At 48.9% G+C, this 27760-nt stretch overlaps 1 protein-coding gene across 2 annotated transcripts in view; it reads left to right on the top strand.

Annotated features, from left to right (window-relative positions):
- The first annotated feature begins 1390 nt into the window (after positions 1-1390).
- Positions 1391-27760, top strand: part of LOC144099043 (uncharacterized) — a 35010-nt gene continuing 8640 nt past the window's right edge. For both annotated transcript variants that reach the window (XM_077632061.1, XM_077632060.1), the window contains exons 1-3: positions 1391-1526; positions 26054-26227; positions 27312-27437. In XM_077632061.1, coding sequence (XP_077488187.1) covers positions 1497-1526; positions 26054-26227; positions 27312-27437 — 330 coding nt within the window. In that variant the 5' untranslated portion in view covers positions 1391-1496. The remainder of the gene's footprint in view (positions 1527-26053; positions 26228-27311; positions 27438-27760) is intronic.

Here is a 27760-nt window from a genome sequence, read left to right as displayed (position 1 = left end):
CAGGTTTGTGCCTTGCGGCGACCTAAATATACGTTTGCTCTCCGCTGGACCAAAGATCCGACGACGGTAACTTCCCCATCTGCTCTCCTCACGCTTTTTGTCCCGGAAGAGTTCGCTCCAAGGCCCAAAGACCTTAGTCACGTGATCACACAGTATGAATTTTTACCCATAATCCAGCTGATGAACACGGCAGGCTCACTTTTTACTAATCACGAAGCGATCGTGTGATGCCACATGTGTGACGTCATTGAGTTTCTGTTACAACACGTATTAAAACGAATACAACTACAATTATAGCACCTTAAAGCGCCGAGAAACTTCCGAATATAGCTATCGGAAGAGGGAAATCGGCCAGGCCTCAATACCCTGGATGTCCGCTTCGTACAAGAAACTTTCGGCTTCTTTGTCAAAGCAGTGGGGTGGAACTGTGTTGACGGAGCTACGGTACACAGCATTCATGCTGCAACTGGCTCTTTGATTAGGTTCGACACACAGTGTCTGGCGGGCGTGTGATGCACCTAGTGGGCTTCATCTTCACCCGTGCCGCGAGACATCGGTCGGGGACGTCATCGGGCGTTGCTCTGGAAGCGTTGGCGGACAGTTCCCTCGGGAGGGGGGCAACGACTGTCGTCGTGCGGCACCGTCCCGTCGATGCAGCAGCACGCAGCCGCGGCGTCGTCGTCGGCGCATCACAAGCCCGCGGGCCACGCTGAGCGCGCACACGCACCGCCAAGAGAGAGCGAAAACGGCGCAGGCCGTATACTATCGCCGCAGCGGGCCGCAGACAGTTCCTCGATATATGGGTCACAAAGGCAGCAGCCCTTCTCCGGCCGCTTCCCCCTTCTCCTCGCCGCTCGGTTGCTGACCCTGACCATGAGGCCTGGCCTGCGGGCGAGGAGACGCGGGAGGGTGAAGGAGACCCCCCTCAAGCAGGGTCCGCTCGCGAGTAACGGAACATCTTCCCTCTCGATCGGTAGAGGACGGACGAGGAGGAATTCGGGCGGTGGCGCGCATCGGAGGCTGAGAGGGAGGGAAGAAAAGGCTGGACGCTCACTTCCGAGCAGCCCTCAGTCGCTGTCGCGAGAAGAGAGAGAGAGAGAGCCTGCGTACGGGTGAGTGAGGGAGAGCTAGCATACGGGAGGCTTCGAATTTGCTGGGGCATCCGTTCCAGCGCGCCGAAGCCCCCCGTGATGGGGGCAGCGCGGTCCGACGCGGGCTGTCCCCATTTTGCTCTCGTTTTGGCCATTGGATGCAGAGGGGGCGGCCATCGCCGAAGGAAAGGAGCCGCGGCTGGTGTAGGAGAAAGGGCGCCGCCATCCCCGGTCCCTTTCCCGCCTCGGTATAAAAACCTGGCGCTTCCTCAATGGACGTCTTGTTGCCCAGAGCGCGCGCGAGCACCAACGATTGTCTGTGGATTTCGTTGTCGCCAGTGCTGATCCCCCGGTGCTGGACTACGCTCAGTGTGTGTGGGTGGTTGCCCTCTCCTTCGACGCAAGATGGCGCGCGGAAGGTGCGGGACAGTGCCGGTGAGTAGCAAGCCCGGGCTGCGGCCCCTTCAATGGACTCTGACCCCGGTCATCACGGTGCAGGTCGGGCGACCAGTGACAGCGTTCGCCGCGTACTGAGGCCTCTGCTGCGTTTGCAACGCAGATTCGTGGTATCAGACACGGCACAGAAATGCGTCGGGGGGTTTGACGTCGGGGGTTGTGCACAGGCGACTACGCGCGTGCTGTATGTGGACTCCGTCACGCTCCATTTGCCCGATACGCTTCGCGCGGTCGCAGCCGCCGGTGCGCGTTCGTTCCGTTACGCACCGGACACCCGTCACGCTTACGCAAGTGTGACGCTATGCATCGGCGAAATGCCCGCTGCGATGACGAGCCAGTGGCTTTTCAATGCAGCTTTTTTTCGGGGACTTGCATGCCCAAAGTCCACAGTCGCAGACTAGAGGCCGCCAACGCATACACCCTGTTTTTCTGTAGAACCCAGCTTACAGTTCTGAAGCAAAGTTTGGGATTTTGATTTGTTAGAGAGCAAGGCATGAACTGAATGACCGCTACTATCATCCGCCAGATTCGAATCTGGCACTATATCTATTGGCTTCGGCTGGGATCGTTTCCAGGCAGGAAATGCTCTTGAATCTTGAAAAGGCAAATAAACGATGACACGCGGGAACAGCATGGCGACGCGTTTAAGCTTAGCATTTATTCTGTTACCCATACTTCAAGCCTTGCATGAGCGCGCATACGATTGCATATCTTTCAGATTCACTGCAGTCGTGTTTTTATTTGACCCTTATCCGTGTCATTGCTTGACGCGCGTCAAGTTTTTTCGCAGGATTTCTCGAAAGCTGTAAGGACAACGCCTAAACCAATAGTTAGACCAAACTGAAATAAGCTAAAATAAAATGCATAATGAGGCGGTAAACATGCGCATGCAAAATAAGCACGCTGGATTGTTTACCGCAATATGTAGGCTTATATTTCTTCAGGGTGCATTATAAACTTTCGTTCATGATGGTGAGGTAAGACAATGATTGTAAGGTGATTGTTTCAAGACTGAAATAAGATCACGACGAATGTGCATAAAGAGCGTTTGTAATCGTATGTCCACAGTCTTTAGGCTATATTGCGTCTTTCATGTTAGTCAGAGTCCATTTTTCTGTCCTTCGCCTGAAAAATTCTTCTATCACTCATTTGAATTATGAGTGCATTTGTGGAGAACAGTGATGTTTGTGCTCCTGAAGCCGTTCGCTGTGCCATAAAAAGTTACAATACACAAGAACCCCTTAACATCCGTGCTCTACGCGGCGCAGTTGATATCTCCACCATGACTCAGCGATGATGTGTAAGGTGCAGGCTAGCTCAACTAGCTGGAGTAGCTGGAGTGACCTTGTGAAGGCTGCGGCTTTTTATTTTGCATTTTTTAGGGCAGCCCCAACCCACCGAAACTACAAGGCGGTTGAATAGCGTATGCCGGAGGCTTATTAGAAAAGACGACCTCACCTAGGTAGATCGCGATGTGGGCGTGACGCGATACTTATCAAGCGGCACGCGGGTGCTTTCGCCACTATACAAGCGCGTATGACAGCAAAGACACTGTAAAGGCGGAATGTGCGTGTTTGAGGTGCTTTGATTCAATTGGCAACCCTGGCAGTCCTGTATTCGGTGCATGGAAGCGTGTCTGCATTCCACCTGAGGCATGCACAGCCACCTCTGTTATATTGGTATATGAGAATCACTCTCTCTGGCAAAATCACACGACGCTGCACTAGATAATTACTGCCAATCGCACTTCCCCATTTCAAGAAATCCTCTTCTTCGTCTAACAAAGCAATCCTAAACGTCTACTGACTGCAAGCCACCTTATGCCTCTTAGTAGCGATCCTAACACAACTCTGCCTGTCCTTGATTGCAGACGTCCCATTTACTGAAACTTACAAATTTACGGTTTCTTTTGATGGACGCAGTTTGCGGCGCGAAACACGTGGAAGGAGTTAGCCACACTTTCTAGAAGTTCCATTATATATCGACGTTCTGATAAGGCATAGTGCATATTTATTTTTATTTTGAGTTTGTCTATTCACATTGTGGTACCTTATGTTCTACATACACACAAAAAAAGCAGTCGGCTCTGTAAAATATATTTAGGGCAACCTGAGCCCCCAAAATTAATTTCGGCAACCTGTGAAACAAGTTCGAGGTAATGGCATCACAGGACTTGCTGCTCCTGTATCCTTGTTTTTTAGGTCTACATTTCTTGCCTCTTCTTCCAATTGCGAAAAGACTGCCAAATTTTCACAAGCCAGGCCAGCCTCTCAGCTTACCGCTTCTGTAATTTTTACTAAACAAGAAGCAATGACTGGCGATTGTGCAATGGGATGCGGCAAATCCGCGTTAGAAGATTCCATTTTGTCTTTCGCTTTTTGATTTACGCTCTTGAATCTTTTCGCTTTTGCGTCAGACGCTTAGCGTTCACATCAACGTCACTGTTCCTCCGCTAGCCGCGCCGGGCTGGCGCTCCGTAGGTGAGGTGCACAGCGCGCTTGAGGTGTACACCGAGAAGTGAGTCATTTTCTATCCATTATTTTTCCTTGAAGGCAATTTTTCTACTAGCGGTCTTCGCAAACATGCGCGATGCAGAACGGACAGGTGTAAGATGATGAATACGACGATATCCAAAGCACAGCTCGAGAGGATTCCAGTTAAACGCGCGGCGCAACAGGCTGCGGCGACGGCCGAGTGGTATAAGTACAGTGCGTGCCATAATTAACGGGAACACGAAGATGATTAAGCCAGCTATTAACCCGGAGAAAAGTTGGTTTCACCGTGAAGCAGGAACGTAGCTTCAGGCTCCTCCTCTCGAGCGCGTTCTGCGCCTATTTGATTTCTGGTTTGGTTTGGTTTCTGAGGGTTTAACGTCCCAAAGCGACCCAGGCTATGAGAGACGCCGCAGTGAAGGGCTCCGGAAATTTCGACCACCTGGGATTCTTTAACGTGCACTGACATCGCACAGTACACGGGCCTCTAGAATTTCGCCTCCATCGAACTTCGACCGCCGCGGCCGGGATCGAAACCGCGTCTTTCGGGCCAGCAGCCGAGCGCCATAACCACTCAGCCACCGCGGCGGCCCTGCGCCTATTCGAATTGAGTAAGAGATAGTTTATTCATTTCTAGCGTTCCCTCCACCAATGGCACGCCATGTACATGAACCATTTGCAAAGGCCCAAGAAAGCAGCGTTTCACTGTACATAATAAATTCCATGTGCGAGTAAAAAAAAATGCGGCGACGTCAGAATGGTCTAAAGCTGTGAGGAGCGAAGTTCGCGCCGCCACCGGTTCGAAACACACTTAAAGTTACAAGTATGGTAAGCTTTTTTCCCTCTGTCTCATTTAGTTTCCTCCTCTCACTCCTTTGCTAGAAGCTCCGGCTTCGAGCACACGCCACCGACATTTTAGCAAATGATACATTACCGCTAACGCAGTAATCGCCCCCAGTGATCCAGTAACAGTAACAACTGCATCCTTGTGGTCAAGGAACACTTCTTTACATTGCTTGGCTCGTACCACACCCTGGAAGCAGCCTTCAGCACATTCGTTGCGAAACGGTGGCATTGTTGTTTCAATAGCGCAGAGACAAAATACAGAAGACGCACTTCCATGATTTCCCTTCAAATCGTCATCATTTGCGACGGGATTCAATGGTGAAACTATAAGAGGAAGTACAACTGCGCAAGTATCTCTCGGCCCACGAGGAAAATGTCCGCCCACCACAAGCACACATATAAATGGCTTAGCATGGGCAGTTCAGGAAGAATCCCATCATTCGATACATCTAGCAGAAGACATCTCCCAGCAGCCCCACGGCGTCTTCGCTGGAGGTCCGCTGAAGAACGAGGTACGCGGACGATGCCACCGAGATCCTCCTCGGGATGTGTCTGTGTGTGCCGTCCTCCCATCTCATTGCGAGACAAAAAGAAGGGGGCTCCCTAAGGACGACACCGCGTCAGTTGCATCACCGCCCACGTCCGCGCCGCTCAAACGGCTGATATGCACCTGAATGGTCCGCAGGGGACGCGGATCCGTTGACCCTCTGCCGGCATGATGGACGCGCGCGCCAGAAGCCACCGCGCCCCTCGCTCCGAGACGGGCCGAAATAGCCCATTGTGCGACGTTGCGGCGAAATAAAAGCGACCCAGCCGCCGCCACATGCGCGCGCACTCCCCTGTCTTGCACTGCCGCCGCCGGCGCTACCACCACTACACGAAGCGAGGAGGACGTTTCGGCTTCATAAACAATAGCCGGCGCTGTGTCCGCTTACGGCGCGGCGCGGCTGCGCGGTGAGGTATGGAAACAGCTCGCCGAATGAATAGCCCGGAACGTGGCCCCTTTACGATCCCGGTCATCGCCGAGCGTTCCGCGGTGAAAGGGCCTCCCAGTTGGACAGGAGTTGCTCATTTTTTTGTTTCTGTTTTTATTTGCTCGGGTTTTGTTTCTGAAGCGCTGGGCACGTGTCGGCCGCTTAACGTTTGCAACTGCTGGAGCGTTCGGATGCGTGTAAGCAAGCCCTGCACGTACACACTAGCGTGTTCGTTTAGGTAGGAGTGTGGCGTCACTTTATCTTGTCGCTTGCCCGCAGTGCCTTTACTGACGTTGTTGTTGTTGTTGATCTTTAGAACGAGGAGACAAATGAGGTAGGAAGAAGCGCCGCGCGTGCGAGTGAAATTAACGAGGAAGCGTGCGCGCTCTAGAGAGATGATATATCCGGAGTGGGCGGGACGGGCTTAAAAACAGGAACTCAAAGAAGACTGGAGAGAAAAGTGAACGCGGTGCATTGTTTGGGGCTGTTGGTAGGAGTGGGAGGGGAGAGAGCGAGCGCAGTGAATGCTTGGACTTCCGCTTGGAAGAGGCTGAAAGCTTCGAGGGCATCGTTACATCTTGCAGGCGCTGATGGCATCACTGAGGATGTATGCAGGAGCAGGGTTTAATCGTCGGGTCTATTTTTGGAATTGAAGAACCTTATGGTCGATATGTTTAAACCATAATGTCGGTTCGGGAGTGGGAGGAAGCAGTTACAGGACTTGCGGTCTCTTCTGCTGGCCGCACGTGTAACTTGTGAGGCTGAATTAGAGCACGTGCATCTACTTTTCAAGGAGCGTTAAAGGTACGCTTCCCAGTTTATTTTTCTTTATTTATTTATTTACAGATACCTTACAGGAATCAAGAGAGACATTGCGTAAGTGGGGTCAAATACAAAACTTTTGTAAAGTAGGTTAAAAATAAAAAAAAGCATTACGAAAGTACAGCAAAACAGATCAAAAACTAGCGAGCTCACATTATAAGCCATTATCGATCTTATTTGTTCTCATCGATGTCCCCATTTAGAGACAACGGTGATGAAGTATCGACTAACGATGGAAACAGCCATGTTTTGGATTCCAGAAATCCTCGCTACAACGACAAATCAGGTTCTCATCCGGTGCAGATTACTTTCACACGTCATATAAAAATTTTTTCTGCTTCCGCGGAGGTCTTGCGCAGATGGCTCCGAGGGACGCACACCTGCCACAGCGCATGCGCAGTCGCCTCGTGTAAGCGGATCACGGTAGTGGAACGCAGATCATGTTAGGCTAAAATTCTGTTAGGAAGCGGTAAGATTAGCAAAAGAAAATAAATATAGGATGCACTCAGTGCATGAATGACATGCATGCTCACTAAATAGCCCGGCTAGCAACGCTACTTCCCAGGTCACTTTTAACAGCGACTGTGTAACTATCTAATGACATCAATATCAACTTTTTTTGCGGTTTTCTTCATTTTAGATCATTAGGTAAAGCGCAGCGCGAATTCTCCTAGTTTGGCAGAGCACGCTTTTTCGAGGGGCTATGGCATTGAAATATAGGTCGAGGCAGGTGCCTGAACTATATGCATAAAGTTCAAAGCACTTCTAAGCTCAATGAGCATGTGGCCTGCTGGCGAACTTGCTAACAGAGAGATACGTGCGAACGTAGCACGGAAAATTTCGTTCAGGTGATTTTTTACGTCCATCTTTTGTCCCCGCCCCCAACAGAGAACTTTCTCGCATTGTTGAAACGTTCGACGGAGAAGCCAAACTCGTTGGTGCGTGACAGGGAAGCCGTGCTTTAGCCGTACGAAAGTTCGCACGCGGGCTCATCGATGCGAAGCGCATAAAAATACGCACAGCCTCTGCACATCGTACGCATGTGCCTAAGAGCTGCTCATCAGAGAGAAGCGCCGGTCTTTCCCACGCTTTCCGAACTCTCTCGAGGCTGCTCTTCAGGGGATGACCGCAGCCTCCCGCGTTACTTCGGACATCAAGTGCTGGCGTCGTACAGCGCACGCAACGAACCGATAAGCTTTGTATGGACGCGGTATGTTTTCAGCGCGTGAACATTCTTGAAGAGTGCGCCCATAAAACATCGGAAAGCCTCACGTGTTTTTTGGCGAATTTTTTTCCCCTCTACTGATCACGGAGGCCGCATAAATAGGTCACTTGCTCCGATGGCTTGGGAAGAATAATCGCCTCTACGTGACTGGGTTCTCTGTGGTCGGGCCTTATGGAAAGATTCCTCTCTTGGGATGAACTCGAGAAACAAAGCGCGCGTTTTTGAGTCGAGAGGAAAGAGCGGAAGAGCGCTTTGCACGCTATAAATAGTATCGCTTGAGGTGTGCTGGAATTCACGGTTAGACGCATCTTTATAAATAGGCTAGTAGCGGCCTAAGAGTTAGGCCAAGGTGAACCAGTCTAGAGCTTAGGAAAGTCTGCCTCGTAATCAGTCACTTGCAATGCACCAATCGCAGCTGTTCCATCCTGCTTTTAGGAACAGGTTCTACTCTGCCAGGCAGCCGCTTCTGGACGTGCTTTTTTTTTACCTTTAAATGATGACCAGTGACGCAGGGGCCGCGATAGCTTTAGAAAGTGTTCACTTGATGGCAGGGAACCTAGAATTTGTTAGCTTGCTCATGCCTAATTCGTTCTGCCTAAAACACAGCGACAAGAGCAAAAACATGGCGCGAAGAAATTTGCTAGTCTCCCTAAGTGGGCATATCCTAACCGCATCTTACTTTTTCTCATACAGCAAATGCTCATTGACTATAAACAGAGAACAGTTGGCTCACAGTCATACATTACTGCCCATGTGCCTACAGTAGGTACTCATGTAATGCCAAGGGCGCCGTTCTGTTGCACAGCGCACAGCTTCAGAGGGGCAAGTCGGATCAGGTGGCGATAAGCATGCGTTCAGCCATTCGCCGAGCTCCTTGCACTAAAAAATCTCGGCCATAGTGGCTCGAGCGCAGATATGCCGATACGTGGAGTGTCATGAATTCTGAGGAAACGCATATATAAAGAAACGATGATCTAAGTATTACTCCAGTTTTTTTTTTTACAAAGCTTTTACATCACGCCGCTTGTGGCACACATTCACGATGCCTGCCATAACATTTCAGGCAACTTAAAATGCACAACAAAAGAGGACGAAAACGACTCAAAACGAACGTGGGGTCACGCCGAAGCATAGAAGCGAAAAAAAGCAAAAAAAGCAAAGAAAAAAACACGAGAAGGAAAGTTTGGAACGAAAGCAGACGCACGCTCCGGGATAAAGCGTCGTCTGTATAGGCGCGACCTTAACCTTTGTGTGTGAGCGCTGCCGTCCCTGAGCGCGCAACAACTGCCCTGGTTTTCAACTTTCTGCGGAGATTTTGATCGTGGGCATCGGCGGCGACCGCTGTTAGGATGCTCCACTTTGGAAAAGTGCACGCCGGGTGCTTTTTTTTTCTCTCTTTCGCAACAAGACAGGCTATATAACGATGCCTTACCCCCCCCCCCCCCCCTTTTCTTTCTCCATCCTCTCCAAAACCGTCTCGTTCTCCGCAGACCGTGTCTGAAGATGCAGGTTAAGGCGTCTACACACTAGCGCGCTTGTGCGATAACGTGCACGACACTTTGGACGACGGAGAGGCTAGAGAAATAAGAACAGCGGTATACCGAGAATGGGAGTTCTCCTCTCAGAGCCAAAGCTGCCGCCCCGCTGTTTCTGACTTTCGAAGATTACGGGAGGGGAGGCTGTCTCGGTTTTAAAGGAAAGTAAAAGCGTGGAAAGGGAGGTCACGTGTTGGCCCACGCAAGGTATACGCCCGGAGCAAGCAGCGGCTGGGTCTCGCGACGCCTAAGCCTGCTTTGAGCAACGCTCGTTTACGAGCACGCATCAGCAGTGACCCGCTGTGCCGTGAGTGCTGGCGTCTTCCTCCCTCTGACTCCTGGGAAAAGTGGAATGGGACGATAAGTCGCGCGTTTAAGAGCCACTCGTTTCTCGAGGATCGTAGGTACAAGGCTCGAGGGGTTCCTCCTGGATTCGCGCGCTCCTGTCAAGGTTTGCTCGGTTCCTAAGAAACGTGCCCTGTGGCGACACTTGCCCGCACTGGGAGTGTGTGGTGCTTGCAGTCGTTCCGTACTTTGCGGCACCAGGGACCCTATCGCACATGAGTTCGACTCACGTGATCACCTCTATATGCTTGCGGTCTAAAAAGAAAGGTGTAAAAAGGGAGTAAGTTGTCGTCTAGTGCACTCCCTTTTTGTAAAAGAAAGTTCTCTATAGAGGACGGCTTACTCCATTTTATACTCCCATGTAGGCGTATTCGTTTTTAGAGTGCGGAGGTTTAGACGTAGTTCTTAGACCGCTTTTCCATGCTTATCCATCCCTGTTTGCACGCATTCTGCCCCTTTCTCTGTTCACCCCCCCTCCCTCCACCCGCACTTGTCCCCCCTTCCCCTGCATTTCCCGATAGCTGGAGATGCATGGAGCGAATTATTTACGAAAAATAAGCCTTTCAGAGCGGCATCGATGCAATTTTTTGTCCATGGATTGCAATTTTTTCAAAAACACAAATAAGCTGGCTTTGCCGCGTTTCAAGAAATTTGGGAACAGGCGGACAACCAGATCGAGTCAAAGAATCAAGACACTTGCCAGCTGTACGTGGTGCCTCATGGAAATCACGTCAACATTATCTACGTCCGAAAATAAGTGAATTGCACTTGGTCTGGCTAAGTAAAAAATTTTCCCCACCACCAGAGATTAATCTACAAGCATTGCTGTGAAGCTGTCTTAGCACTATTCAAAAGCGTTCATTTTGTGCATCTATCTGACTAAATGGAATTAAACATCGCTCCCATTTTAGTATATCCAATGGTGCGTGCGTCCAAGAAATCGCACACAACATGGTGTTAATGATTTGTATCTTCGATTACACAAATGTAACGTGAATGAAAAACCTTTAGCAGTTATGTTACACGCGCAAACACAGCGCGTCATGTTTCGAGAGAAAGGGATACTAGTTTATATTCTTGGGGATGTTAGCCTGGCAATGCTTCTAACGCACCAATCCAGATGACAGTGGGGAAAAAAACGAATTAATGCGAGCGCAAAATAAAAAAAAGCTGAAACACGCAACAAATTGAAAGTTTTGGTTAGGGTCTCACCTTCACAGGGATTCAGGATTTGTATTGTCCGCGACCAAAGTCGGCAGTGGCTGCCCGCCAGCCCAACAGCACTGTACGCACTGAATTACTGCTTTGAGCGCATCCTTGGTGGTTTTGGTTCCTTGCTTATGTATCAGTAATTGCGAAAGGTTCGTGACTAATGTAGCGTAACTCGAAGGGCAAAGGTTCCACTCCTTCGAAATAAAAATACAAGCATGCAGAATATGCCCATGACTTGTAACCGTCATGAACTCTCTCATTTGGTTGAGTTTATCGAGAGGTTGAGGTAGTTGTAAGCTATAGGCAAAACTAGCCCTGCAGAAAATTGCCACCCGTTGATTTACCGGGCTGACACTTGGGACATCGACTTGCCCAGCGACAGGGCTTGTCGTCAACGTTTTCAATAAATGTAATTCGGCCATTTAGTCCTCACCGCACAGTATATATAGCACCGCTTATGTAAGCACAGTAGCATCTGCTCATCTAACACTGGTGTGCATGAATGAAAGCGCAAGTACTCTTAAATCCCTGGAATCAATTCCTGCTTATATCAGCTACGTCGTTCTCACTCGTAAGCCTCGATCTATAGCATTGCGTCCCATTTGCTGAATTTTTGAATGGCGCCAAACCAGGAAAGTGCGCTTACTGTCTTCCTCGAGGTGAGTTCGAAAACTATTGCAAATGTGTCCGTGGTTTCTATAGCCAACTACAACTCAAGAGCAAAGAGAAAACGACCGTTAAAGGATGTTCTTCAGGCAACCGATTCTCATGACGTCGTTGTTAATCCCCCTGGACCTGCCATCCTGAGGATGTGGCAGATGAAAGGGGATCTGCCACTTCTTTCTTGGGTTGTATCCGACTAGGTGAATTAATACGGTAAACAAGCAAAAATCCCTCATTCTTTCGCATGCGAAAACGCTTGAAATGAGATAACATTCCACTAACTTTTCACAAATCGACAGAAAAGAAAAAATTAAAATCTCAGGTGACCTGCCGCGGTGGCTCAGTGGTTAGGGCGCTCGGCTACTGATCCGGAGTTCCCGGGTTCGAACATATGGACACAGCGGCTATGTTTTTATGGAGGCGAAACGCTAAGGCGCCCGTGTGCTGTGCGATGTCAGTGCACGTTAAAGATCCCCAGGTGGTCGAAATTATTCCGTAGCCCTCCACTGTGGCACCTCTCTCTTCCTCTCTTGTCTCACTCCCTCCTTTATCCCTTCCCTTACGGCGCGGTTCAGTTGTCCAACGATACATGAGACAGATACTGCGCCATTTACTTTCCCCAAAACCAATTATTATTATTAAAATTTCAGGTGTGAATGTTTTGTACACGGAAAAATAGCAGTGCAGCTACCGGACGAAGTTAGTCACCCAAGTCAAAAACCTAACCTGACGGCACTGTAATACTTCCCCCTCTATCATGACAACGCCTTACTATTCGCATTAAAAAAAATTCTTCACCATGGAAACTCGGGGAGGTCACAGTGAGAATGGAAAGCACCCATATCGCGCATTCCCGGGGAAAAAATCCCGTGTACGTCCACAACCGAAAGCTCCTCTCTTTGCGTGACCTTTGACCTCGCTCCCTTGCCATCGGGGTCAGCCGTGGAGCATCGTGATTATCCGCCAACGTGGGATCGAGATTTACGACCTTCTGTGAACGCACACAGCCGCGGGGCACACCGGGGGTGCCTTGGCACCACATCCAACCGCAAGCGAAAGCGACGGCACACAGCCCCGCAGTCTCCGCTTCGGGCGGAGTGGGTCACGCCTTGACCCCTGCCCTTGACTTAGGCCTAGCTTCGGGCGTATTGCTAGCACGCGGGAGCCGGTGTATTGGCACGTGCGTAAGAAAGGAAAGACAAAGCATATTTTCCCTCCCGACACCCGAATTGGAAGCAGAGAGGTATATGTTTGTTCACCAGGGCGCCAGAGAAGCACGGTGTTTTATGATGATGGACCGCAAATGATTTTGTCTGGAGCTGGAGGTACGCTGTGATGAGATGGGCGCAATGACACCGTTACCTACGATGGAAAATCGGGTGTACCGCGTTACTATGAACAACGCTGTGTTTTTGGGCCGACCGAGCGCTGCAGCTGAAGAAAGGTCGCAGAAACACGCGTGTCAAAGTGGAAGGTTGGCTGCGAACCGCTGATAATGAACCGGCCGATGTTACTCGGTATGCCCGCCTCTGAGGAACACATTGAAAGTAAGCGCGCATTCTACTTGTGCCCAAGATATTTATAGCGCCTCACTGTGTTCAGGGCTGGAGAATCAGAGAATGCAACCTCTGTCTGAATGTTAAAACATATCACACTCGACGCTAACAACACCTTCTATTTCGACCTGCATATGTATGCCAAGACGGCCACAATAAGTGATAGGCGAAATGTCTTGCTTTCTTGCAGTGAGAACTTACGGCTTTATATGCACTGACATGTCGCTGTAGAGTCATCAACAGAACTAAAAGAAAATAAACTCAAGGCGCAACATCCTGTTCCCAATGGAAGGTAATCTTGGTGAATTGCTGCCGTAGATCGCTATAAAGGGAAGAAGAGATACACATGCCATATCACTAACCGCAAAGAAGCTGCACTCGCTTCTTATCTTTAAGTGGGCTATCACGCCGGGAGCGACGTATCAAATACATCTTTCTCGAACATCGGTTTCGCTTTGGTCTGAACCGCTCAGAGAGGCACGATAGGGCCTTCGCTCCAATTTTCACGCGGCCTCCCGGCACAACACGGCTGCGATTAATCTTGAACAAACGATTGCAGCGAAGCACTCTGGCCTACATTTGTTTTTCGTGCCTCTTTACACATCTTCCCACGCGTCTTCTGTCTGCATTCCTCGCTACTTCGTTCATCTTCCTTCTCGTCACTGCCTTCTTTTGTTTTTATATTTCTCGCTCCCCCAGTTTCAATTACGTAGTTTTGTAGTCTGCCGCCATCTTCCCACGCGCCGTCTATCAGCATACCTGGCTGCTCCATTTATCTCCCTTCTAGTGACTGCTTTCTGTTTGCTATCTTTTGCATCCGCAGTTTCAATTACACCTGCAACATGATGTGTGGTCTTCATCTTCCTCTTCCTGCATCCGTATTGGCCACAATTTTCAGCGCCCTTCTGTTGTTCTCTTTTCTGCTTGGATTGGACAAGCCCCTCCATGCACGCAATAGTCTGGGCACGTGTTTCAAGTACGAAGCGTCCTCGGCCGCAGTGTACTTGTGCCGATTTTATTCCCCCCCCCCCCCAAACAGCCCTAATAACAGCCACCCGCCGTTGGGTAGCTTGGCGGGTGGGGCTCGACAGTAGAAAGTACTTTGAGCAAAGAAACAAGAGAAGACAGTGTGGAGGGAACGGAGCGGTTGACCTAGAATCCGTCCACTTTCTTTAAAAATGAAGAGCTGTATAGGAAGACGGGAGACAGGGCAAGTGTGTGTGTGTAGGGGAGGAGGGGGGACTGGATGGAATGAGAGGGGAGGGTACGAGAGGGGATGTTGGAGGTGGAGGTGTCCACTTTCCAATCTAGGTCAAAGGTCCTCCTTCCTCGCACTCTCACGGCCTCGTTCCTCAGGTTAAAAGCGAGCCGCCGGCTCAGCACTCCTGGTGACTCTCCTGTTGGTTTCAGGCGCGCAGGAAAGGACAGGCGAAGTAAAAAAGACAAGCGACAAAATACTGACAGAAAAAACAGTCCACGGCTCTTACCTCGCTAGCTTGTTTTTTTCCCGTGGGTACGAATTCAACGTCAATGTCAAGTGCGAGTTAAGGCTGCAGACAAAGAGACAGAGGAAAAACGCTAGAGAGAAACAGAAAGAAAGAAGAGGAAGAGAAAGAAAAATTCTCTAAGTTCAGTGCTTCCCCTCAGCCGTTTTTTTTTTTTTGCATCCAGAAACGGCCTCTATAAACTAGAATGTCGGCTGTGCTCAAATCTCGCTGAGGGATCGCAACACCGCGTGCCTTCACCGAAATCAGGCCTACAATATACGCTCCCCTTAACGTGGCCTGGGTTAGCAGCTGCGATGAAGTCTAATATAACTCTTGGTACTCACCTCTTGCACTTCCTGGTGGTGGGAAAGTAGTGCGGCGCTTCTTCAAGTTGTTGGGGTCAGCGCATGTATAACGTGGTTTTAACTGGGCTAACTCCTGGAAAACGAGGCAGAGAAGTAGGCTTATTGCGCAGCTGCCAGTTTAAGTCGCTTAACTAGGACGCGACGTGTTAAAGTCGTTGACTCCCTGGTAGCTTTCTGGTCTGTTAGTTTAAACAAGATGCTAGAAGAAAGGTCAGTTATGTCAGCATGGTTGATGAACTTTAACGAGATATTCTCTGAATTTTCTGTTGTCCGTCATCAAAAAAATATGCGGTAAAAGCTTTAAAAATTGTAACGCGAGAGCGTTGAAGCCTCAGTTAAGCAGAAAATCAGTCGTCGGTGATCTCGACGTTGTCGGTGCCCAAAAAACAAACTAGGAACTATCGCACTGGCCGCCCACCGGATAGTGAGCAAACTGCTCACCGTGGCAGGTGGCAGTTAAATTAATGGTTAGTCGCTCGGGAAGAGCACCTTGGGCTGCACAAGGCCCACTACTGGGAGCACCTGCCATCGCAGGACAATGGCGCATCGCTTAACCGCTGCACCACTGCGCTAGGAGGGGTATGAGGACACCCAGGTCTCTGTGAATGTAGAGTTGAGGATGACCTTCTGCACATATGGGAATTAACCATTATGCTGTCGCGTCATACTCTTAAGGCGGGGCTTATGTGGCCCCTCCAATTTTTTCTTTAAATTTTCACATAAAAACAAAACTGGAATCTATCCCGCTTACGCTGTGTTCAAGAGACATCTGGGACAAAGTAGAATAAATTGAATAAAAAAAAACAGACTGATGCTGTCGTAGCCCTGAAAACGTACAACACATTGTCTTTTAAAATCTACATCTCTCGAAATATTACTGCATTTTTAACACGAGCCATCTGCAGCCGGCCTCATGACACGCACACCTACCTCGATACGACAAAAGGCGTCAAATGCTCCGCTCATGGTTGCAATTCATCATGAATATTGATCCCGTGGTGCGACTGAGAAGGAATAAAAGAAGTGCGGAAAAAAGTTGGCAATACATTTACCACTGGGTAACCTGAGATTCAAAGGCAGCTGTTAACGTATTTATATTTCCGATATGTTAAGGCAGAGAATATGGGAGCGACTTATATCTGCACAGTTCTAGGAAATGGAGGCGAAGCGTAGCAGAGGGCAGCAGAAAGTTAGGCGGGCGGGTGAGATTAAGAAGTTTGCGGAGATAAGGTGGCCGCATCGACAGGATTGATTGGAGAGATATGGGAGAGGTCTTTGTCCTGCAGTGGGAGTAGTCAGGCTGCTGATGATGATGACGATGATGGCCCGTTTTTCGACTAGTTCTTCTCTCCCATCCGCGGCGCCACCGATCGTCCTGTACTCAGGTGGCGCGTTTCGCAGCAGCTGCCGTAGATGGACTTTACTACCTTCCTTCCCTCTTGCCATACGCTCCCTTCTCTGTCCGCGGAAGCCATCGTCCAGTTACACCTCCCTACGCCCTTGCCATACGCTCCTCTTTCAAGGTAACCCTCCACCTCCATTGCAGGGTAGGTACCCTCCGGTAGATTCCCGTGGCAACAAACCACCTGTTGCGCATTACTACGTTCTCGTCATACCTATACTCCTTACACGGTAACCATCCTCCGGTTGCGCCTTCCTACACCCTCGCCGTACCCTACACCTTCCAGGGTAACCCTTCTCCTCCTCCCATGGCGACAGCCCTCCGGGTGGGTCCTGTAGCAACCATCCACCAGTTGGACCTCATTATGCTCCTGCCATACTCTTCTCCTTCCGCGGCCACTACCACCGGGATGGTTCCGGTGGTATCCACGGGATGGTTCCGGTGGTATCCACCGACCAATTACCTCCTTCCTACGCTCTCGCCATACCCACCTACTTTCACGGTCCGATGGCAACGCACCCACCGGTTACTCCGACGACTGCTGCATACTACTACCACTGCGACTACGGCGCGAAACCCAGGAACAGGCGCTTAACAGCTGCCGCTGTAAAAACAGTGATCCACTGAAAATTTTGCCCCCTCCATAAAACTAGACTCCTACCTATGCCTCATATCTTGATAATGCGTTCAGTTCTGACGCTTTTGCAGAAAAAAGGTATCCCATAAGAGCAGAAAAGTACGTGCTCCACTTGCTTACTATTTTCAGAGTGCGAATAAATATTCAAACCGCCCCTCATTGAGATATGATGTTGCAAGAGCTTTCAGGCTAATTAATTAATAAGCATGTATTAAAACCAAAAGCAGTTAATATGGCGCCAAATTTGAAAAATAATAAGGTATGTAGTATAAGGGTAGCCTTAGTCCTGTATAACAAATGCACAAAGAATTGACTAAGTTATCCCGGCCATAAAAAAAACTCTCCTATGCTCTCCATTCTTATGCCGAAACCTTCATTTTTTAACGGCCGTTTTTTTTAAACCGGCACCAAATGACAACAGTAGACAATAAGCGTTCGTCGTGCGTACAAAAAAAAAATGACCACCACGTCTTTTTTTATAAGCTACCATTCTTTCTCGCGTCCTCCCAGTTTTCATTTATCCTCTCGTTCTATAACTCCTTCGCCATTGCCCCCCTTCGTAACTCTGAGCCAGCAGCAACATAGCATAGCGGCTCGAGGGCTCTTCTTACGCCATGTGCGAAACCGTGATGCGGAACGTTACGGTGCGGCTCTTTAGAACTACTTTTCTCATTCTTCGTGCATCCTCGAAAAAGCTCCCGTTTCGAGGAACAAAGCGCACACCTCTCACGTAACATGCATTCGCTCCGAGGCGCTACTGCAGCCTGCCCTCGTTAACGCATTTCGCGCCTTTTATCGGGAAAATGGTTCAAGAGCGACTTCTTGGCCCCTGGCACTGACCCCCCTCCCCATTAAAGCAGGCTCTGGAACGTGTCTCCATAAAGCGGCACGCGGTGCGTGAAAGGCTCGTTCTGGAAGAGCTGTCCATTTTCTCACCTCTTGCTTTTCCCTCTTTATTTCTTCGTTCACTTCGTTTTGCAGGTTGAAAACTTGCTATTTATTTTTTTTATTGCCCCCACACGTTTTCCGGTGCAGGATCCTCGGAGAGCAAAGTCAAATACATTGCAGCTAGCCCCTCGCTTGAGCATAACGGCTGGTCCATGCACGCGCCGCCCTGGCCTGACCTTGTTACAGTGCGTGAATTCACCTGGCGTTGGGAGACAGAAAATGATACAAAATGTGCTATAAAAAGGTGGGAAGAAGTGCTGCTCGCTACGACTACCGTCTTTGTTGCCGACGGCACTGCAGATTAAGCCGTCAAAGGGGAGGCTTCTATGTGTGCGCTTCGGCCAAACACGTCAGTTCCGCTTCGCGGCACTCAAGCAGTTTTTGACGGATCTTTTTACGAATCTTATCCCCTTCTTTTTTAACCTCTGCACCTAGACACATCGCTTGATGGGTGAAATCATCGAAAAAACACTCGAGCACAAAAGAACGCGTAGATGGAACGTATCCCAATGAGCCAGTATTCGCCACTCATTTCCTTCTTTGACTGGCGATTAATGCGATAATGCACGTGGACAAACTTTAGGGTATTGAAGAAAAAGCTCTAAATGAAAACAACAAAAACAGAACAAGGAGACAACAAAACCCACAATTACGCGAACGCACTTACCCTTATATTGCAGGTTTAAGTGAGAAATAGCAGATGGCTCAGAAATTCTTTCACGAAAAGCAGCCGCTATCTTAAAGGGAGAACAGGGTTTTCATTTAAGAACATCTTGGAATTCATATCCACTCATAGGTCCCAGATCAACATTTGTGAAACCCGGCTTTTCCAGTGGTACACAGGCGACAGCAGCGAGCGCCGAATTCCAACTCGGCGGCCTTGTCATTTGTCATGGCTGTCTACGCCGCGGTCGTCACGGGCTCCTACGTACGACCGTGTGCCCCGCACTGTGTGTACCTACCAAACAACGATACACGCTCACAACGGTCGTCATCGTCTCGACTTCGGCGACCGCTTATCCCGCCTTTTCCCGCCCTGTCCAAACCGACGTGCCGCCACAATGGACTTCTTTTCAAAACGACCGCGGCGCCTGCACGCGGCGTTGCCGTTAACCCCGTTCGCACGCGGCCGGTTGCCCCGACGCACCGCACCGCCTATGTACAAAACGGCCGGGGCGGAGGACGGACCGCAGATGACCGACATTCTGCCGCCACGAGGAAGAAAGAAAGAGAGAACGAAAAGAATAGAGGGAAGAGAAAGGAAAGAAACATTGAAACACAGCCTCAGCTTTCGTAAGCAACAGTCCCCCCCCCCCCCCCCCCCCCCCCTCTTCGCACCACTTCGTGAATAGGTGTGCACGCGCTTACGTCCACAGCACGAGTGCACGAGTGAGAGTTCGTGAGCGAACGTTCCCAGACCTCACGTAGCACGCCTTAGGTTGTCCTTGCCCGTCGTGCGATGTGTTCAAGGTCTAAAGTCAAGGCACGAAGGCGAAGGACAGTATATAAGCCATAAGCCAGCTGCTAAGTCGTGATTAAATCGAGAAACCTCAACGGTGCGGGACAAGATAGACAGAGAACGCAGCAAAGCAACTCCCTGCCATTTTCTCTCTCTACAGTCCTTTTTCTGCTGCGGTTTTTGCTTGATAATCAAGCTGAGAAACTGAACGAGAGAGAACTAGCCACTGCCGAGAAAACGCCTTTTTCAAATTTCAATGTCGGCCAGCTTAGTCAGTTTTGCCTAGCAAAACCCTCTCCTGCAATAGTTTGTTCCCCTCTCACATTTCTTGGCCTCCGCGCCTATTCCGCGTGTGCAAGTAAGGCGACATGCCATGGCGAAACCTGCGAACAAATTTTGGTTCTGTTTTTCTTCACAAGCGTGTGAAATAAAGTGAGGCAGCAAGAGACAGATCAAAAGGAGTGAATGGGAAAAAAACTTGAGAGCGACAGCAATCTCAAACTCATAGGCTTCTAAATGTGGCGGGACACACGAGCTGTATGAACAGCAGAAAAAAGAAAGCATACGAAACAGGAGCAACACTTCATGACAGTGAATTTTTATGGCGCAATGGAACCTGCGGCCAAAGAGCGCCATGGCACAAAGTATTTTCGTTCGCTCAAAGTGTGGTCAAAGACCCATTTCCCAAGCATTCCACCCTGAATAAGCCGAGCACCAGGCCAGGGGAAGCATGTACCCATGTTATCACGGGTATGCCTTTGTTATTTCAGACATCACTCAATTCGAAATTTAGTTCGCCGCCTTTCCAGTTTGTGCAGCCTCGCCTGTCTTAGATGACTAATTATAACTAAAGATTAATAGACCTATTTTCAGCAGGCAGCTTGGAGTTGGGTTTATGCCCTTAGGTTTGTGCCCTCTCTATGCGTGACTATTTCAAGTTTGTTCCCACATACGACACTCTTGGTAAAAATCACGTCAAGAGCGCGTCTGTTGTAAGTCTTTGCGCGTTTGTATATTCGCGTCCGTACTACATGAGAATTTGGGCACGAATGTACGAGCATCATATGATGTGTAAGGAAGCGTACAGGTGAGAGGTGGTCTTGCAATTGTATTTTCCTCATGGTGGTGTGCAACGCTTCTCTGCAAGATTAGTCAGCCTAGCTGCGGAGAAAATATTCCACGCGTATGGCACTCAGAACGACTGCGTGTAGACTTCTTGGAGTGGTAAGCACTTCTTCAAGCCATGCTCTAGTGCTGAAGCTTAGGTACATTACCTAACTTTACCTGCTTGCCTCCCGCTTAACGGGCAGCTCCGGGGTCTTTTAGAGATAGTATATTCCAATGCAACTGATACTCTATGTTTTTCTCTCGTTTCTGGTTACTTCAACCAAATCTGGCAGTCGCTCGACTTTTTATTCAAGCGCAAATCGAGTTTTAAGTTTCAGTCCAGATGACTTCTGAGGACAAAACTGAATTTTAGATGTCAAAAACATTTCCGCACCTTAATATCCGTCCTTCGATTCATCAACAAAATTCTGAGGCTTGTATTAAGTCTTCGTAGGCATTTTATGAAAGGGCTCAACGTCTTCATTTGCTACTTCAGCCATTCAACCCGCGCACGAGTCCTTATCCGCTAATGCTTGTGATATCGTCGCTGCGTCACACGAAACATCGTCACGATCCCCGGACTGAGTTTCGGTTTCGGTTTGCTGTTTCCACTGTATTCAGAATGCTTGTATTCAGTATGCTGAGAAACGGTTTCTTGTGGTGGAGAGCGTGGCGTCTAAAGAACACGATGTGATTATCAACTCAAAATAATCAAAAAGAAAAAAAAACGAAGTTGCTCTAACTGGAATTTGCATGAGCAAGAGGCAGGTAGCTGGTTTTCGCATCGGCGCTGAAATGACATTGAAAACTAAACATTACGACACAATTGCCTGTGTGGTTGGGTTTGATAACTTTTATGTATACTGCGAATCACTTCCAACCAAAATGTTTTAAATTCAAAATCCCGACGTTGCGGGATTTTTCGCCGCGGTGGCTCAAGTGGTTATGGTGCTCAGCTGCTGATCTGAAAGAAGCGGGTCCGATCCCGGCCGCGACGGACGAATTTCGGTGGAGGTGAAATTCCATAAGCCAGTGTACTGTGTTAAAGAACGCCACCCGGTCGAAATTATCCGGAGCCCTTGACTACGGCGTTCCTTATAGCCTGAGTCGCTTTGGGACGTCAAAAACCTCGATAACCCAAACCGAAAAATGCGTCATTTGCTGCTAGACAAACATCAACATAGCCAGAAAGAGGCAGATATTTTTTTTTAAAGAATAATAACTGGAGGGAGCTTGTGATCAGTGCCTCTTTAGACAGCCCTAACTTTGCAGAGAACATGAGCGTTTTCGCATTTCGCATCCATCGGAGTTCAGCCGTCGCTGCCGAAATTCGATTACGCGACCACGTGTTCAGCAGCCGAACGCCAAAGCCGCCGAATCACAGCGCCCGGTCCTTCATTATCTTTCATCCGTTCGTTCGGCGTCGCGAATATATGCGAAGGCCGCTAAGAGATAATAATTGGTTTTGGGGGGAAAGTAAATGGCGCAGTATCTGTCTTATATATCGTTGGACACCTGAACCGCGCCGCAAGGGATGGGATAAAGGAGGGAATGAAAGAAGAAAGGGAGAAGAGGTGCCGTAGTGGAGGGCTCCGGAATAATTTCGACCACCTGGGGATCTTTAACGTGCACTGACATCGCACAGCACACGGGCGCCTTAGCGTTTTTCCTCCATGAAAACGCAGCCGCCGCGGTCGGGTTCAAACCCGGGAACTCCGGATCAGTAGTCGAGCGCCCTAACCACTGAGCCACCGCGGCGGGTTAATAGAGAATTGGTTTTGATGAAAGAAAACGCGCAGTCGTCCGCTGATTTGTAGCACACACTGACGCTGCCTTCTCTTCTTTGCGCACCAAAAACAGCGAAGGTAGCCGAGCGCTCTGTCGCTCGCTATGAAAACTTGCGAATAGAAAAGTTCTTGATACTGGTGGCTCTGAGACTCAAGTGTGGCTGCCAGCATCTCCGAGTCGTCCTAAAATGCGCTACGCCTTTTCTGCACTGAATTTCATGGTTACATCTTGTCTCAACGACGAGATAAACAGCAATTTTTGCATCTACTTGAACATTGTGTTAATTTGCACCGGCTACGGTTCTAATTAACACAAAGAAAATGAATCAGCGCTCTGTCAAAACGCGCACAACAGACAAAACAAAGCACTTCCTTGTAACGGACACGCCTTGCTTCGTTCACGGTTCATATCTTTTAGCTATTGTAACTGGAAAAAACATGCGAGCTATTGACATGCCACATGTTTGGGCGCCCCTAAACACTGTAAACCTTACACGTATACTTGAACATAGCACTCGCGTGCCAAGCGCGTGAGGGGCCCGTGGCTTAGTACTTGGTTCGGCAAGCCTGAGCAGACTATTTGTATGTTTACATCAACGTAGACCAAAAGCAAAAACAAAGTTTAACTTAGCCCATACCTGTATGCGCACGCCGGAGTCAGTGAACCTCACGCACGGCTGGTCAAAGACACAGAAGCGGGGAAAAAACGCGCACCGGGCCCGTTGCGATCTCCATTTTCAGCCGGCGTCGCGGCCGCCGCGATCTATGTCAGCTTTACTTTTGTTGTCTTTGCTGTTTATATCTTTGCCGTCGCCCTTTTACGCTTTTTACCCTCCCCCGCCAAAGTAGCCGGCCACACTGAATGCGCCAAGACCCCCTTCGGTGGACGTGAGCTGCGTTAATAGAAGCTGTGGTGGATGACCAGCCTTTTTCACGTAGACACTGAGAGAATGAGAGACGGAGAAGGGGAGGGTGGGGGCAATGTTCTGAACTACACGGCATGGGAGAAAGGAGTTTTTCTGTTATCTACAACCGAGTAGGGCCAGGGAAAGGGGAGAAGCAGTAACGTATGGTACCTGGTAAATGAGGAATACCGACGTGTGAGACCTAGTTTCATTTAGCGCGTGTGTTCTTATTAGATTTGGATGTCTGTGACCACGATGCCACGCAGCAGGTTTTCACAGCACTGAATGCCTCTTGTGCATTTCTGCGTTCCAATTTATGCCAAGCTGAAGGATTCCTCGACTAAAGAACCGAGCAGTTACCCTTATCGAAACCCTGAGTAAACATTTTCGATTAATCAATGCCGTCCGATCTGGGCGTTTGGCTGCTGTGTCACGAAGTTATTGGCGCCGGTATCGAATTTGAAGCGAAAATTTCGTGCGTTAAAGACTGCGTTCAAGAAAAGCGGTGGGGCCAAATATGCCTTAGTGTTCGGTATTTTAAAGTTGAAATATTGGAACATTAATGAAGCGCAATAGTTGAAGTTGAGAAGAATATTTTATTTCCCTTGTGTGGATCTGAAAAATTTGCTGCGATAGTCATCACAACAGCTTCAAAAAAGTGTGTGATGGCTCCCACGGAGAATTAGTAAGTAGAGCGTTCGGCTGCAGAGCACAGTGTCTTGGGTTCGACACTGGGCACTGCGGTTTCAGTTAGATGGAGTTGAAATTGTTTATGGTTTACGGAGGTTTAACGTCCCAAAGCGACTCAGGCTATGAGGGACGCCGTAGCGAAGGGCTCCGGAAAATTTGACCACCTGGGGCTATTTACCGTGCACTGACATGGCACAGTGCACGGGCCTCTAGAATTTCGCCTCCATTGGAATTCGACCGCCGCGGCCGGGAGCGAACCCGCGTCTTTCGGGTCAGCAGTCGAGCACCATAACCGCTTAGCCACCGCGGCGGCTCAGATGGAGACGAAATGGAAAAGCTGCACGTGTGCTGAAATTTCAGCGCGTATTAAGGAACCCCAGGCAGTCATAACTGATCTCAATCCCTCTAATAAATATATCATCATGCCTTGCGTATTCCATAGGTGTGCATCGAGGCTAAACATTGCATTAACGTGTGGAGCACCTGAGCGAAATCTGGCAAGCATTATAGTACTCTGTGCTTTTGATAAAGTGCAGTGAGTGTAGCAGTATGCAATTGAGCGCTTCAGTAGGTTTATATCGCGTGTCCTGCGCTTTGTGTCGCAGGAGAGGGAGAGTAAGGAACACCGGTCAGAAACAGTGGCCCTGCAAAGATAAGTGGTACATGCTGAAGGAAGATTAAGAACAACAGACATGAAATTACAGAATTATAGTTTTCTTAGTAGCATCAGAGAAACTATAGTGAATAAATCTTTTCAAAGAAGAGTGGCCACCATCTTGAGAGAATTAATCGCAAGTGACACCTACTTCACATCCGCATACCCAACTTTATATGCCCGAATGAATAAGAATTCATAGAAAAAAGTGCTGATTGATAGGGGTTTAGTTAGGACATAGTACGCCGGCACCCACTAGTTTATTCAAAACAAAAAGACAGCAAAGTCAATCAAACTCGAGATATTACAGTGAGGCTCAGACCGACCCGCTGCCTCGGTTTGTCTCCTCATAAATGACAGCGAGCCAGCTGCAAAGATTGAACTTCCACGAGCTAATTTTGGCACCCTAATTACATTTCCATACACCAAGCACTTCCGGGCTACAGCGCGTAGCCCTGCTATTTGCATTCTCCTAATTACACCAGCAACACGCTCGCCGAGTTCTATTTAAAATGAAACCACCCACGACTCGTAATTTCTGTGCGAGCCAATCCAGCCTGTTTTGTCCTCCTACGCGTCCTATGTAAACCATGTGAAGGCATCGATGCTTGATTACATAAACGAGTGTACCGGAAGTGCTTACCCCTGGAGCCCACCAGTGCGTAGGAGACACCGTTCATACATTGAGTAAAAAAGGAATATTAATGTCTCCTTCGCTACTTCCGACGGGAAAGCGCGACATGAGGTGCGCAGTTTTCTTTGTTCCAACTTCCTAGTTACTGCGCTCGCCGTCGTTGCCCGTCCTTTGCTGCGCTAAGCGTTCCTTTCGAAATGGTAGACTGAGAGACAGAGAGAGAGAGAGGAAAAAACTAACATGCGTTACTCTTCGTGCTCTCTGGTTTAAGCGGGTGGATTAAGGCTGGAGTTCGGAGCGGTACGATGGTTACTCAACACATGGGTGTCGTCGGCCACTTTAAGCGGCCATAGTTTTGGAAGGAAAACAAAAGGAGGAACGACCCAGTTCTCGCATGAATAGGATTAATGGTGAAATGGGAGAATGTGGAGGTGTTCCAGAGGTTGTGTGGTCATTGAGTGGCCCGTGTATAAGGTTAGTATACGGTAGATCCTACTTTTCTGTTAGTGATGGTGGTCAGGAAGGTTCAGTGTGTGGTAGGGTAGGAGGGGGTCCCAAGGTAGGAATTAGTTTGCGCTTTTTTCATGTGAGTAGGCCCGCGGCGAGATATGTCTGCTGAGTGGGAAGAAAGGAGGCCGCAGGAGTGACGTAGTTTTTTCAGTCTTTATCTGCTGTGTTCGGGGTGCTTGTGATATCAAGGCCAGCGCTCATTCGCTCACAAGTTGTCTTCTCTGCTTCCTTCTCACGGCTGGCGGTGTAGTCATGGAGCCCACTCCTGCTTCTTCTAGTCACAGCGGCACTGGCTGCGGCAGGCGAACCGCAGTCCCAGCATGCCGAAGCTGCCGCTGCCCCGTCCGCCGAGAAAGGCATCGAGAGCAGGGAGTCCACCACATCTATCGTCACCGCAGCGCCGTCGCCCTCACCCCAACCGGCGGTAATACAACCTCCTGCGGCTCAGCAGTGAGAGGGCCGTCCCTACGACCGACGGTCAATCACACTGAGAGCTTTACGCAAGCTGCTACATTCTGTAAATGTTTGTGCCGCGTTTTAACCCTCTGAGGGTCGAATTTTTTGAAAAAAAAGCCTTCCGCAGTGTTTTTGACAAGTTACACATCCTGGGCTGTTGCCTTTAAATTAGCGTATGGAATTTAAAAACATTGCATCCAAATGAAGGTTAATAATGTGGTATTTCCCAAAAGCTTATCACTTTGTGATATAGCACCGCTCGTTGGTGATGCACATGTGCCAAGGATTTCCTTGGCGGCTATTTTGTCTAAACCGCCTTAAACCCCATACTTCGAAACATCCAGCGTATTCCTGTTTACCAGAATAAAAAAAAATATGAAGTGTGCGCGCATCGGGTCTAATTAAGGGACTAACAGTGCAGCATGTCGCTGCTGCCGTCAACAACCGTCCTCATTCTTGAACGGCGGCTTTCAGAGAGCTCATGGGTGTATAATGCGCATCACTGCTAGTGGGAATTATATCAAAAAGTGATGTGCTCCTCCGAAAGAGGACATTCTAAACTTTTATTAGAACGCAACAAGTCTAAATTGAATGTGATATCTAAAAAATCTCGCATGTGAAGGGTACGCGCACCGCGTCCAGTGAAGCAGCCATCAATACTGTGCTTCGCTGGTGTTGTCAACAACCATCCCAATTATTCTACGGCGGCTTCCACAGAGTGCATCTGTGGGTGATATGTGTCACCGGTAGTCGGAAGTGCATCAAAATGCCATGTGCTCCCGGGAAAGATGACATTCAAAATTTCTATTGAATGCAACAACTTTCAATGGATTATAATTAAAAAAGAAACTTACAGGTCGACATGAAAAATGACAAATACTTCTCGCAACTAACGTATCGAAGTATGACTTTCAGTAAAACAGAAGTGCCTACAGAACTCGCAGCAATCAATAACACAGCGAGGCGCTGCCAGTTCGCTACTAAAATAGAAACGACTGAAAGATAATAAGACAGCACTAATGTGATTTTTTCGTGACGCCAAACTCTTGCAGTCCTACCAGTACGGATACGAAGTGGGCTCAGCTCCTTCATTGCTGCTGAACGCGGAGGGGAAAGACACGGACGCCGTGGCACTTGGACGATACTCTGTAAAGGACAGTATCTCAAGACCCCAGCAGGTAGAACTCTTTTAAAAAAATTTTTCAGCCACTTCAATAGATGCATTAAGTAACAAGCTCAGGGATGTTAAAGTATTTTCATTCAATATATTTTATTGTTGCTACGGTGACTGTTTTTTTAAACATTGTTCCCAGAAATTACGATGTCATTGGCATGAGTTGCTGAAACAATAGGGCAACTGTCCCTGCACTTCTTGAACTAATGCGAGGATGACACTTCCGGTATTTTTATTATCCTCCAATAGTGCAGTCTATCTCCTTTCTATTGCTTGAGCTGAGCCTTTGTTCGGTAAACAGAAATTGTTAATAAGTGTCACGATGAT

This window comes from Amblyomma americanum, chromosome 7 (genome assembly GCF_052857255.1).
Source record: "Amblyomma americanum isolate KBUSLIRL-KWMA chromosome 7, ASM5285725v1, whole genome shotgun sequence".
Lineage (NCBI taxonomy): Eukaryota > Metazoa > Arthropoda > Arachnida > Ixodida > Ixodidae > Amblyomma > Amblyomma americanum.
The sequence above is the reverse complement of the archived record's forward strand: the minus strand, read 5'-3'. Positions and strand labels throughout refer to the sequence as shown.